Source organism: Brassica napus, chromosome A9 (assembly GCF_020379485.1).
Source record: "Brassica napus cultivar Da-Ae chromosome A9, Da-Ae, whole genome shotgun sequence".
Lineage (NCBI taxonomy): Eukaryota > Viridiplantae > Streptophyta > Magnoliopsida > Brassicales > Brassicaceae > Brassica > Brassica napus.
The window spans coordinates 29,813,324-29,826,111 of NC_063442.1; the positions used below are offsets into that span (position 1 = coordinate 29,813,324).

The window sequence follows — 12,788 nt, forward strand, 5'->3', positions numbered from 1 at the left end:
GAAAAGAAATAATATTTCTTTTCCTAATATCAAGATTATGTGTGTGAATCTTGTTTTATGAAATCACATTATATGCAAAAATATATATTCATCTAAGAAAATATAGATATAAGGAAATATTTTATTACTTCAAAAGTATATTTTATGTTATTTAAAAATATTTTTAAATGGAATATTTCTATTTTGTGAACTTTCCATTTTAATGAAATAATATTAGTATTAAATATATACATATATTTTCGTTTTTAATTTTTTAAAAAACTTTATAAATGTTTCCTTTTTATTATAGATGTTATTTGGAAAATTTGAAAAAGGAAACTAAATAAAAAATTTAATAATATTATTTAAATCTAATATTTTTAATTCATTAAGGGTATCAATGTAATCAGCCATCGTGAGAGTTAACGTGAGCGCGACACATAAGAAACTGACTTCTCAAATAATATTATAAAGATTAATTACAAATTGTATTAGTCTTATTAATAATTTTATTTATCTCAAATACTATTGTTTAAATATGCGTAATTAATAAGAACATAAATGTAATTCAATCATTTTTTAATTTATGTGAAAAAATTTAAACTGATATTTTTTTTTAAAAAAAAGGAGGGAGTATTAAATATTTTAGGCATTAGGTGTTGAGTTATTACCCGTTTAACACCTAACTAGGGTTTGTCCTGTTTTAAATAGAGTAGTAAAGCCGATACCAACCAGATTTCGAGTTAGAGTGAAAACTCATCATCAACATGGGCGTAAGCAAGATGAAACTTAGCTGGTCGGAGCTTTGTCCTGATTTGCTGCGATGTGTTTATGAACGTCTCAGTTTCACGGATCTAATTCGAGCTAAATCAGTTTGTTCGTCGTGGCACTCAGCTTCGAGAGGCTTCCTCCCTAAACGCAATCAGAATCCATGGCTGGTTCTCTTCCCGAGCAATGGCAGCCACGATAGCAATGGTACTTGCTTGTTCTTCGTTCCGGAGGATAAAGACAAAGTCTACAAAACCAGAGATCTTGGTGTTGACTTTGCTCGGAGTCGTTGTCTTGCTACTTACGGTAGCTGGCTCTTGATGATGGACAACCTGTGGAATCTCAACGTTCTGAATCCCTTAACCGGTGAGAGGATTGACTTACCTGCACTTACAGAGCCTGTAGTGCCTGAAAGATTTAGACCAATGTTGAAATCTAGTTTAGCTTGTCTCTGGATTGACAAGAAAACCAAAGATTACCTAGTTGTCTGGACGATGGAGCACTTCCTGGTCTTTACCAAGAGAGGGATTAACACGTGGCGAAGGTTTTCTTCTAACTACGTGGGAGGGACCACGGGGTATGTACAAATGGTCTACGATCACAAGGCTCAAAAGCTCTACGCCCATCGTCTTTGTTATGGTGACATCAAGATCTGGTGTTTCTGTGGAGATGATGAGCCGCAAGAAGTTTTTGAAGCCGAGTCTGCTTGCCTTACTGGCTTCAGTTATCGCGATTTCCTCCCTAATAGGTGGCGAACAAATGGTTTTGACTTTGAAAAAGAAGCAGGTTTATTCACGGCTGAGTATGTTAACGGCTGGATAAACATTGCACTCACGGTATCGGGACAAGTCCTCAAGGTATCTACTGTAGTGCAACGCTCCAAGAGATGGCTTTTTCGCATTCACCAGATATCTCATGTGACCAAAAAGTGGAAAGAAATTGAATCTTTGGGAGAGAAAGCATTGATATTAGACATGGGTATCACTGTTGTCGCCAAAGACATCCCAGGGATCAAAAGAAACTCGATCTATTTCAGTGGCGTTGGTGATGGCATAGAGGACCAGGACAACATTTTTGTCTTTGATCTAGCCACCCAAAACATCCAACGTCTGCCACAGTGTGTTTTCTCTCCCATTCACTTCTCTGATGCTCGATGGTTCTTTCCCGGTTTAAGAAATTAATCTTCTTGGTAAAAAACCTTTTCCTCTACGTACTCATCCTCCCTTGTTTTATTTTATACAAGATTTGGTCTCCTGATTTTTTTTGGTTAATGTTAATCGAAAACAGTAAGAACTTTTAAGGAGGAGAGTTTGAGAAGGAGTTTTGCATGGCAAAAGAATACTATGAAGAAATAAGAACATACTAGATTTTGACCCGCACTTTGAAAGCGTGGATTTATTTGTTTTTCATTTATTAATCGAAAGCTTATTTACAAATTACCATTATTTTTGCTTCGAACCACAACAATTGAGTTTTTAGGTTTTTATCATTTGTTTTTTTTCCTCTTCAAAATATAGTATTTGTTCGAAATATGGTAGTTGTTCTATAATAATGTTTGATTTTTAAGATTTGTTTTTATATTTGACCTAGATTCATGGTTGAACCTATAGACCCGATACTTTGTATATAATCCGGTTCAGATTTAATGAAAAAATCGTTAAATTAAAATTCTGATATAACCCGGTAAAAACCCAAAAACTCACTACTAGCTTGCGATCTGATACCATTGATCCGATTACAAAATTCTGATAGTACTTTTTTAAAAAATTGATTAAATTACTCATATATTTTTTAATATTACATAAATTAGTGATTCCTTAGAATTTGATAAAAATTTATTATGCTATCCAAATAAAAAATGATAATATAGAAAACCTTATTGATATGAAAATATTAGTTTATTTTCGTTATTAATAACCTATTATAAGTTTGTGTTTTTATTTTAGATTTAAAAATTGATTTTAAGATAGTTTTTAAAATATTCTAGAATACTCGTAATTGTCATATCAATATTATGTATAAAATGACATTATACATAGAAAAATGATATTCAAATACGTATATGATATATGGTGTAGGATATATGACTTTGGTTTGTATTGAAAATCTGTATAATATTCAAATGATATATTTTGAATATTGATACGTATATTTAAGAAAATAATATTTTCACGTTTCTTAATTTATTTATAGTTCATAATATATTTATACTTATATTAAATATAAAGTTAGTATATCTTTTAAATATATATATATATATATATAAGCCCATTATTTATAGATCCATTTAGGTGTATCTGTAGGCCCAAAACCAAAAGACTTAAATGCCATTAATGAATTTTATTAATCATTTGTAAAAATAAGGGTATTTTTGAGAAAATTGTAATTTTCATTAAGGGTATAATTTGGGAATGATCCTCTTTTAATGGTACTAGGATCGTGTCCGCGCTACGCGCGGATATTGGATGAAGTTAAAATTTGTATATGATTATAGTTGTGGCTGTTTCTGGTTGTTGTTAAAATAGATTTAAAGTAATTATAAGAATGAATATATGACACTAAGTTTTTTAAGATTGATTGTTCATTTTTTTATGCGAATATAGTTGGAAGTCAATCGATAGAGATGTAAAAGTAGAGGGGAGTTGATATTTTTGGTTGTGTAAAGTGGTTTTCTGTAGTAATGGAAATTAAATTAACGTGTTGAAAATTAAAAATATGTAAAAGAACTTCGTAATTGAGATATTGTTTAGCATTATGGTGTTTTGAATTTGAACATAATCTTTTAAAAGTGTGTTTAGGTCTTTCATTAATAAACTAATTAGAAATTTTATGAATTACATGGAAAAAAGGCCCGTTGAAAAAAACTTATGAACGAAAAACCAGATAAATTGATCGAGAATTTAATACTAAGGTTTTGTTGTGTTACTTTCAAAGTATAACCTACCAGATCAAACTATCTCTACCCTTAATTTTGCACTTAATAGTTAAGATGTTCTGTCCGAATTTTAGACAAATGATTTCTTGGATTCCAAAGAGGGGTGATTGGGTTCGTATGTGTTCGAGAATTCTATAAACGCACAGTAAAGTTGTAATTTTGATTTACCTCCAGCAGGTGGAGGATCATTGTGGTTTGATTTGACCACCATGTTGAGGAAAACGACCCTTTGACGAAAGAAATAATTAGAAAATGAGTCAGCGAAAGAGAGAGATCTTGAAATGTGGAAATCCACTGATTGAGTAACTTACACGTAATAGTTGTATCCGCCTTTCTTCTCGTTGCAAATTTCTGAGTGGAAGATGATGTGAATGTTATGTGGAGCTGAGGTTGTTAACCGGTTTGTATCAAATATGCAATGTTACTGAATTTATTCGTATATTTTGTTGATTTGTATTGATGAGACAAAAGATTTTTTTGAACTTTCAGTGATTGCCGCCGGTGATTGTGGCAGGAGATGTGCTACTTGCCTTTCTGATATTATTGTCTACCGAGAAGAACATTTAGGTATTATAATCTATTGAAGATTTTTATATTTAATGTGATACGTTTAAAATATGAAAATTTTGTGTGAATTAAAATAATTAGTTACAGTCATCAAATTGAAGCGAGAGAAAAAAAACAAACAATCTGACAATAAGAGTTCATAATTGTCTTTGTTCATTACTCTTTGTCTCTGTTTTAAGAAGAAAAGTTACAAAACAACATAATAGATTTTGAATTGCATAACCAAGATTCTGGTGCAAGAACAAACCACTATATTTTTTAAACAGACTTGATAGCTGTCTTTAATTTTTTTTTTTTTAGAAATTTAATTTTTAAATAAAAATTAGGAGCTATATTAGTCTACATTTTGATCCGTGCTTCAAAAGCACGAATTTTTCGGTTAATACAAATGTGATACGAATAGTATTTTTGATTATGATTTATATTATTAAGTTATTATATAAATTTTTTTTTAAAAATAATATATATAATTTGTCAATTCTTTTATTTTAAATTTTGTGTGTACATTCTTATCTCACAACATCATCTTTATATTTTTATGCATTATATAAAAGTTAAATTTGTTGGCATATGTTAGACTAATTTAAAAATATATATTTGCAGGGGTTACAAAATATATAGAATATAAATGTAGTTTCTAAATGTAATTAGATTTCTTTATGTTGGACATGTTCCTAACTTGATAGTATTGACTTGAATTAGTAAAACAAATAGAGATTTTTATATAGAAGCTTAACATGGTTCATTTGCACGTTATAAATGAGTCCAAGACATATTTATGTACACTTATGTGCATGCAGTATCATAATATTCCAAGACATATTGCCATAAGTCAGGCCTCGATAGTTTTTTTCTTCTAGCTTTACGTGTGAACACGACATATCAGCCCCTGAGTCACCTGGATGGGCTGAAGAAATGCATTGTATTGGATGATGTGAAAGTACATGCTAATTTACTGCAACACACTCAATTTCATTCACACAACATAAATTCTAACTACGATTTAAAAATGCTACTATTTTCGCACCACCTTGTTTCCGACTGTTTTGTTATGATCCATTTCTGCAAATGGATAAACTTTATTGGATTAATTAAGAATTACCGCTGCAACTGAAAATTTTGTCTTGATCTCCATCGCTGATTTGGATGTCTTCACTTGGGAGCGTTGCTGCTTTGAGCTCCTCCAACTGATCTAAGATCAAACGTCTTTATTTTATTGAAGCTATCAATCATCTTTGGAGGCGTTAAGCAACCAAAGGTAGAACAGTTGAGTCTATGTTTTCGTACGTTTATTTTTTTTTTGGAAGAAGAGCCACCACCATCACCACCACCTGCTTCACACTCCGCTACATCTTCGTTATCAGCTTTTGATCCTTCATCAGTCGCGTTCGAAACATAGGATGCCTTTGTCTTCTTCTTCATCTAGTGCATATCAACACGTGCCTCCTCCTTTATTTTGCTGCTTCCTGCTTCTTTCATCGCCTTGTCTTCCACCCACAGAGGCTTCGTGGAAGCTTCAGCATCAGCGGTTGGTGCTTTGGAGAGGTCATTGAAGAAATTCTGTGGAGGAGGTTCAGAACTCTGCTCTGCTGCTGGTCTCTGAGAAGTTGTTGGATGAAGAAAGTTCTTAAAGTCATCAATCACTTTAGCGCTTCTATCACCTCCTCTTTCTAGATTGTGATTCTCAGAGGAGGTTCCAGCATTGTTACCTTTACCTTTCCCTCCACCACATGAGAGACCCAAGCTGAGCTCAAGCCCATTATCATCATCCATTTTTTTTGTTTCACACTATCCTAAACAGCTCAACAGATCGTTACAACATCCCCTGTCATCTGAGAAAAATCATTAGTCACAAAAAAGGAACCCAATCATCACTTTCCCTTTTAAAAATTTATAACCCAAAAAAGGAAACATACAAAAAGGTGTAGACTTTTCGATCTGTTTACGGACAAAAAAACTCTGAAGACTCTGGTAATGATTAATAGCACTACAATAAGCAGAAGATCTGTCAGGTAATGATGTTCGGTAATATTATCATAAACCTCTTGAATCACTCCAAAGTACCAGACTTTGGAGTTTGGAATCATCATAGATTAGTATCCAGAACCCTTACTACAGAGCTGGAGAGCCAAGTCAGCTTAACTTAGAGCCATTTCAATCACAAAGAAACTCAGAAATCTTAAATTGAGTCAGAGAGTGAACAAAAGTAAAACCTGAAACAATGACGATCAGAAGAAAAGAAAAAACCCTAGCAGCTTCGCGGCGTCGCTTTGTGTCTACGTTTCCATACGTCTATGTGCCATTGCTTTTTTCTCCATCTTCTAACGATTATGATGTGGAGAGTCTGTAGGGATCTTGAATGGAGGATTTATGGGAGCACATTGAAGTACCAGCACTCACATCCGAGGCGTTATGCGGGAGGAGCTGGGGGAGAGGAAGAGAATCAATGAAGGGATGAGACGGCGATTAGGGTTAGGTGGAGAAGGAGCCATATGTTTAGAACACGGGATTGTGCGACATCACTGTCAAGAGAAACTCGGGATTGGGCTGCAAGATGGGTCAAATGGGCTCTGAAGGTCACTAATTTTTTTTAATTTCAAGCCCAGTCCAAAATGACCTGGCACTTTGATTGGTCATGATTATTTTGACCATGTGGATAGCCTTAGGAAGCTCAAATTTAGCTTCTTTTATATAGTGGGATTGATAATAAAATTAAATGGGATTCCAAAAATCCAGTTAAAAACAGATCGATAAATATGTTTGCATAGCCATTAAATGATAATCTTTCCATGGCTAGCGGCAGAGCCGCCCTGAAATTTAAGAGGACATAGGCTACTTATCAAAGATTTGAACTATTTTTTTTTTACAAAGTTGGAAGCCTAAATTTTTTTTTTTTTTGAGAATTATGCTTATATCACTTTCTTCAAAGATTTTGGAGACATAATGCCAATGTTTCATTCAATTTTGGCGGTTACCCTGAAAGTCATGTTTGATTCAATTATAACTTTTCTTTCATTGGTTTTAACGATCTTGCACATGTTTTGAAAAGAATTACATTAAATGACTCGCTTTATAAAGTTTATTATTTGGATCAAATTTGATCTAAAGCAACTACATCGTCAAAATGGTATGTAATCTGGATCTCCACAGTCTTAACAATAGAGTGTGTTTCTAGAGAAGTTGAGATTCTGCATTCGGAAGCCACATACAGACTCCAGCAGCTTCAAGCTCAAAACTTATGCAGAAGGAAAGGAGAACTCAAAAATAAGAATTGGTTTGCCACAAAATATGGGAAATAATATACTTGATGCAAAACCCACCTCATGCAAGCTTGGTTTATCAAGAAATATAAAATAAGTTTCTTGAGATCTTAGCTATACTCAGAAACAAAACGCACCTCACGCAAGCCTAGTTTTGAAGAGCTTAAGTTCACATTTATATATTCCATAGTTTCTTGTTTGCATCAAGAAACATAGTCTCATTGCATATGTTATTGACTCTCTTCAACAAGTAACTGAACCATTTCTTTGAAAATCGTAAAGTCTCTTCAAAAGCTGAGAGAGTAGGCGTGCCTTCCAAACTTACTTGGTTTAGAGCAGCTTGAAATCCCATGACTGTCTTCTAGAGTTTCAGGAACCGTTGCCGTGGGTAAACAAAAAAGAGGTTTAGATGGAATCTGGACAGTCTCTAGATTCCCCTCTAACATCTCAATGACTTTGATCATCGGTGTAAGGTCAGATGGATTGGTCTGAATACACCATAGACCAACCAAAAGCATTTTCTTGGCAATTCTCTCTTCTTCTTTGGTTATCTGATCTCCAAAAATTCTCATGACTTCTCCCCTCCCAAAATCCTTATAAATCCAATCTGGAAAGTACATTGAACTATTGTTGGATCCAAAATTTTCTATATTCTTTGCTCCAATCATCTCAAGGATCACCATACCATAACTATACACATATGACTTATGCGAAACTCCTCCAAAATTATTCGAGAACAGTTCAGGGGCAATGTATCCTACCGTCTTTCTAGCGTCTAGCATTGACATGACGCTCTCTTTATTTTTTGCAGAGCTTAGCAAGACCGAAATTAGAAAATCTTGGGACAAAGATCCTTGTCCATGAGTATGTTTTGCGGCTTTATATCGATATGCACAATCCTTGATACACAACGGTTGTGTAAATACTCTAGGCCACGAGAGACACCTAACGCAATGTCATATAGCCTTTCCCATTCTATCTTGGTTGACATATTCTCGGAGATAAACTTGTCTAGGGATCCATTAGGCATGAACTCATATACTATAGCTCTTTTGTTCCCTTCATAACAGAACCCAAGCAGAGAGACAATATTTACATGAGATGTTCTACTCATGCTAGCTACTTCGTTGATGAACTCTTCTCCGGTTCCCTTTCCTTTACATGAGACAATATTTGCACATGTTCTACGCCTTCATCTGGTAACTTGCCTTTGTATACATTTCCAAATCCTCCTTTCCCGAGAACATGTGCAAATGAGCTTGTCATCTTCTTCACTTTTGCTAACTATATCGTTTAAACATAACTACTGCTTCAACGTTATCGGCACTCCAATCACTCTTTCTAGCATTTTTTCCTATTACTAGTATCAAGACCACCACGATAATGATCATTACAGTTAAAACAGAAGAGACTCCTGCAACAAGATAAGAAGAATCGAAATTTAAGGTTCAAGAGTTCCATGTAGGTCGGTACCACTTGACCACTATGTCATGGAAAAAGATGAAACTAAAGGAGCAAAATAAAACATATGTTCTTTTACCTAATCCTAGCCTTAACTTCTGGTAGTTATTTGGTTCTGCAACAAAGAAACTCAATTGTGAATTTTCGTTTTCAAAGGGGGAAAGCTTTTGATGAAGGAGGGTCACGGCTGGAAGAAGATTATGAGTTTGTTGATTGTTGCTGAAGCAGAACACACCTCACAAGGTTAGTTGGTTTCTTGGTCTGGGTCTACTGTGTTCACATGCATTGATTTGACATAAGGGATATAAGAAATATATATTCACACACACTGATTAGTGTGTACTAGAAAGAATTGTATTCTACTTGAGGACTACTTCTATGCCTAATATAGAATGAGTCTCATCTGTTCTGCATGCCTGTCTTGAGTGGGACTTGCTGCCCTATATGAAATCAAATGGGACTTTTTCTCTTAAATTTCTGAAAACTATCCTTTCTGAATTTAAATAATTGATTTTTTGTGCAAAATGGACCCATTAATTAGACATCTAACTAGGCAAATAAGTTTTCTTGGAGCTTTTTTTCCTCGCCACTTTTTCTTTTAAGATGTGCATTTTACCAGTCATTGTTGCTATTCCCAGAGTCTGCATTTTCTGAAATCTGTATTTTGGAAAATGGCAGAATGCCCATTTGACATTCTAATATTTTTGTGGGAGGGTTCAATTCAAAATCATTGCATGTATTAGATTGTACTCTGTTGATACACTATATTTCAGTAGGTTGAAATATCAAATTGTCCACGAGAATAAAATTCTTCTTACTTTAATAGACTTGCAAACATTTCCTCTAGTCAAATCTTAAAACAAAATTATTTAGGAACTAAATTAAAGCCGTTGACGGAGTTAATACTTTTGAACACTTTCAATCGTTCCATCTAGTCAATATCCGAAAAAGCAACAAGTTAACTATAGTTTCCGACGAGTTTCGAGTATATAGTAACTCTATTATGGTATTCAATATGTTTATATGTGTATCTAAGATCTTTTTGTGAATGCAAACAAAGTCTCATATTAGAAGTTTAGACAAATAATGTTTAGTATATAAAACGATGTCCACCAACTCTGATTAGTACGAGATTTTTGGGAAAGAGCCCAATAACAAAGCCATGCGGTCTTACTTCTTAAGTCCAAAGTGGACAATATCGTACTAATCGGCTGATATGGGCTCGAGAAAACCCAACAGATCTGAATTTTGCAACATGATAATTTGTTAGATTTGTTTCCTTTGGTTAGGATTAGGTATGATCATTTATATGTGGTTCTGATTCTTTAAAGATATGTAACAGAGGCCGATGAAACAATTATTTTGATTCCGTGGCGACGGATTTTGCTTCTGCAACAAATTCTTGATTTTGCGTTGGTGTATAATGATTCTTCTTTCTCGATCTAACAATAACTTATTTATTATCATGATATTATAATTTTCTATGCGGTTTAGAAAACAATAGCCATTGGTTTTAGAAGGCTTAGGCCCTAGGCGCCGCCGCCTAGATCGGTTTTTAGAACACTGGTTTAGATCATATTTCTAGGCTCTTTGTTTTTTTTTTCAGTTTTTCCTTATGCATAGATATGGAAGAAGGCTTTGATGCATTTTCTTCTCTATTAAACCCTTTGCTTGGTTCTGATGGGTGTTTGGTGTTTGTTAGCTCTTTTTTGGTCTTTATCTGATGGATACCAAGGGGTAACTATGCTTATGTATGAGTAGTTACCAGTTGTGTGCTGCTTACAGTCAGATAAATACACACACATGTTGCAAATATATCTGTTTCTGAAACCTTTTTTATGGGCTAATCGATGTTTTTTTTGTCCATGCAGAGCCTTAGCAATAAGAAGCAAACAAAAATATGGTCGAGACGCGAGCTCAGCATCGAAGGCGAGTGACATCACAGACATGGGGTAAGGTAGAAGGTGCCGAAGATGTGTTTCATGACATCTTTTCTCGACTGTCAGTAAGGTCTATCCGTTCATTCAAAACGGTTAACAGATACTGGCATGCCTCAATTAGCAACAAACATTTTGCTACAAAACAGCTAGCTCAGTCGAGAAAGAAGCCCTCATACATAGCTTGTCCTAGAGCATACAAGGCTATGAAGTTGTACTTGTTGAAGCCAGGGAAGTTCAACTATCGACACCATGCTACAGTTGATCCTCCGGGAAGAAGCGCCGATCACAACATGCACATGATAGCATCGTTCAATGGATTAGTATGCTGCATCAACCAACTCTCTGATGAAAATGAAGATCATCAGATATGGATTTGCAATCCCTCTACTGAAGAGACTCTGCTTCTTCCTCAAGGCAGACCATCTGTTTGGACTGAACCAAGTATTGGAGTTGCATATGGTCCTGACATTAGCGAGTACAAAATTTTCCGCATATTCTGTGTGGGCAAGAGAAACGCTGGAAAAGGGGATTATCTCTACGAATGTGAGGTGTATTCATCTAGCAGTGGTGCGTGGAGGGGCATCGGCCCTGTGCTTCATCTTCCAATGTATGTTTGCTTCAGTCCACACAGATCCGCTCATGTCTTTGCAGGAGGGAAGATCTACTGGCTGGTTTCTCTTGAAGATCCTGCAGGTATAATGCTCTCTGTGGATATGGAGGAGAACTTCGAAGTTATGGAGCTGCCTTACTATTCAACAGACCTGCGTTACGAAGACAGGATAACAGCTGCTACGTATCTGATAAACCTGGGAGGATCTCTGTCACTGGTAGTTCTACATGTGGGTTACTTTGACGTATGGGAGTGGAAAGAAGCTAGTTGGGTACTTGTAATCGAAGATTATTTGCCATTCATGGACTTTTGTGATATTGTATTATTCATGACCTCGTCAGAGAAGGAGATCCTGTTTGTGACTGACTCGCACTTGTGGACTTATCATTTGGATACTAGAAAGTGGAAAAAAAGGGGCAGGCCTCCTACTCGATTTACGAATCCTGCTATCTTCCCCTTCACCGAAAGCCTTCTTCCATGTAAGCTCTCTGTCTTTAAATACTATATGTAACGATTTAAATGTTTCATTCTTGGTTTCTGATACAATGTGATATGTTTTTTCTTGAGGCAGGCAATGGAGGGGTGAGGCTAGAAGAAAGGTGAAGAAGAGTACTTATCATCTCTGGCTTGTTGGTGGTGCTTTGATTTATCTTGCAGAGGCTGTGTGTTTCTCACTGGATAGATACTCTTTTTATTTTTCCGTTCTAAAACTTTTCATTTCGTTTAATGTTTCTGGTGAGAAGCTGACTATTAGTGTTGTTGTGGCACTCTGTTTCCATTTGTTTCTTACTTAAGATTCTGAAATGTGCTTTCTTATTACTCAGAATAACATCCAGTATTATCAACCTGTTACGGTTTTCTAAATTCATTTTTTTTTTGCTAAGTTGACTGATTACAATCACTTGCAAAACCATATCTATTTGACTGACTTCCTGGAGCTTTCGTTCATATGTTTTCATGATGGTTCACTTAAATGTATATCGATTCAACGGTTGTTCATATTCAACGACACATCTTCTCATGCCGATTTACTTGACAAATCTTTTCCTGTCAAAATTGAATGTGTAATGACGGAAATGGTTTGATCTTTCCTCAAACCTTGCGGATTCTAATTTGGACCTTTCATTTAGATGATATCATGATGGTTCGTTTGGACCTTTCAACAATCTTTATCGTCTTTAACAGTTCAGGGGCAATGTATCCTACCGTATTTCTAGCGTCTAGCATTGACATGACGCTCTCTTTATTTTTTGCAGAGCTTAGCAAGA

At 35.0% G+C, this 12,788-nt stretch overlaps 2 protein-coding genes and 1 pseudogene across 2 annotated transcripts; 2 read left to right on the forward strand and 1 right to left on the reverse strand.

Moving 5' to 3' along the window:
• The first annotated feature begins 451 nt into the window (after positions 1-451).
• Positions 452-7,749, forward strand: LOC106449192 (F-box protein At2g05970-like). Its single transcript, XM_048740158.1, has 2 exons — positions 452-1,936; positions 2,035-7,749. Exon 1 carries the CDS (start codon positions 747-749, stop codon positions 1,926-1,928), a length of 1,182 nt encoding a protein of 393 aa, XP_048596115.1. The 5' UTR covers positions 452-746; the 3' UTR covers positions 1,929-1,936; positions 2,035-7,749.
• Positions 7,750-7,796: 47 nt separating this feature from the next.
• Positions 7,797-8,957, reverse strand: LOC106350011 (annotated as a pseudogene).
• Positions 8,958-9,029: 72 nt separating this feature from the next.
• LOC106350010 (F-box protein At5g07610-like) lies at positions 9,030-12,381 on the forward strand. The gene is made up of 3 exons (XM_048740159.1): positions 9,030-10,388; positions 10,842-11,999; positions 12,092-12,381. Exons 2-3 carry the CDS (start codon positions 10,871-10,873, stop codon positions 12,121-12,123), a joined length of 1,161 nt encoding a protein of 386 aa, XP_048596116.1. The 5' UTR covers positions 9,030-10,388; positions 10,842-10,870; the 3' UTR covers positions 12,124-12,381.
• Positions 12,382-12,788: the final 407 nt, after the last annotated feature.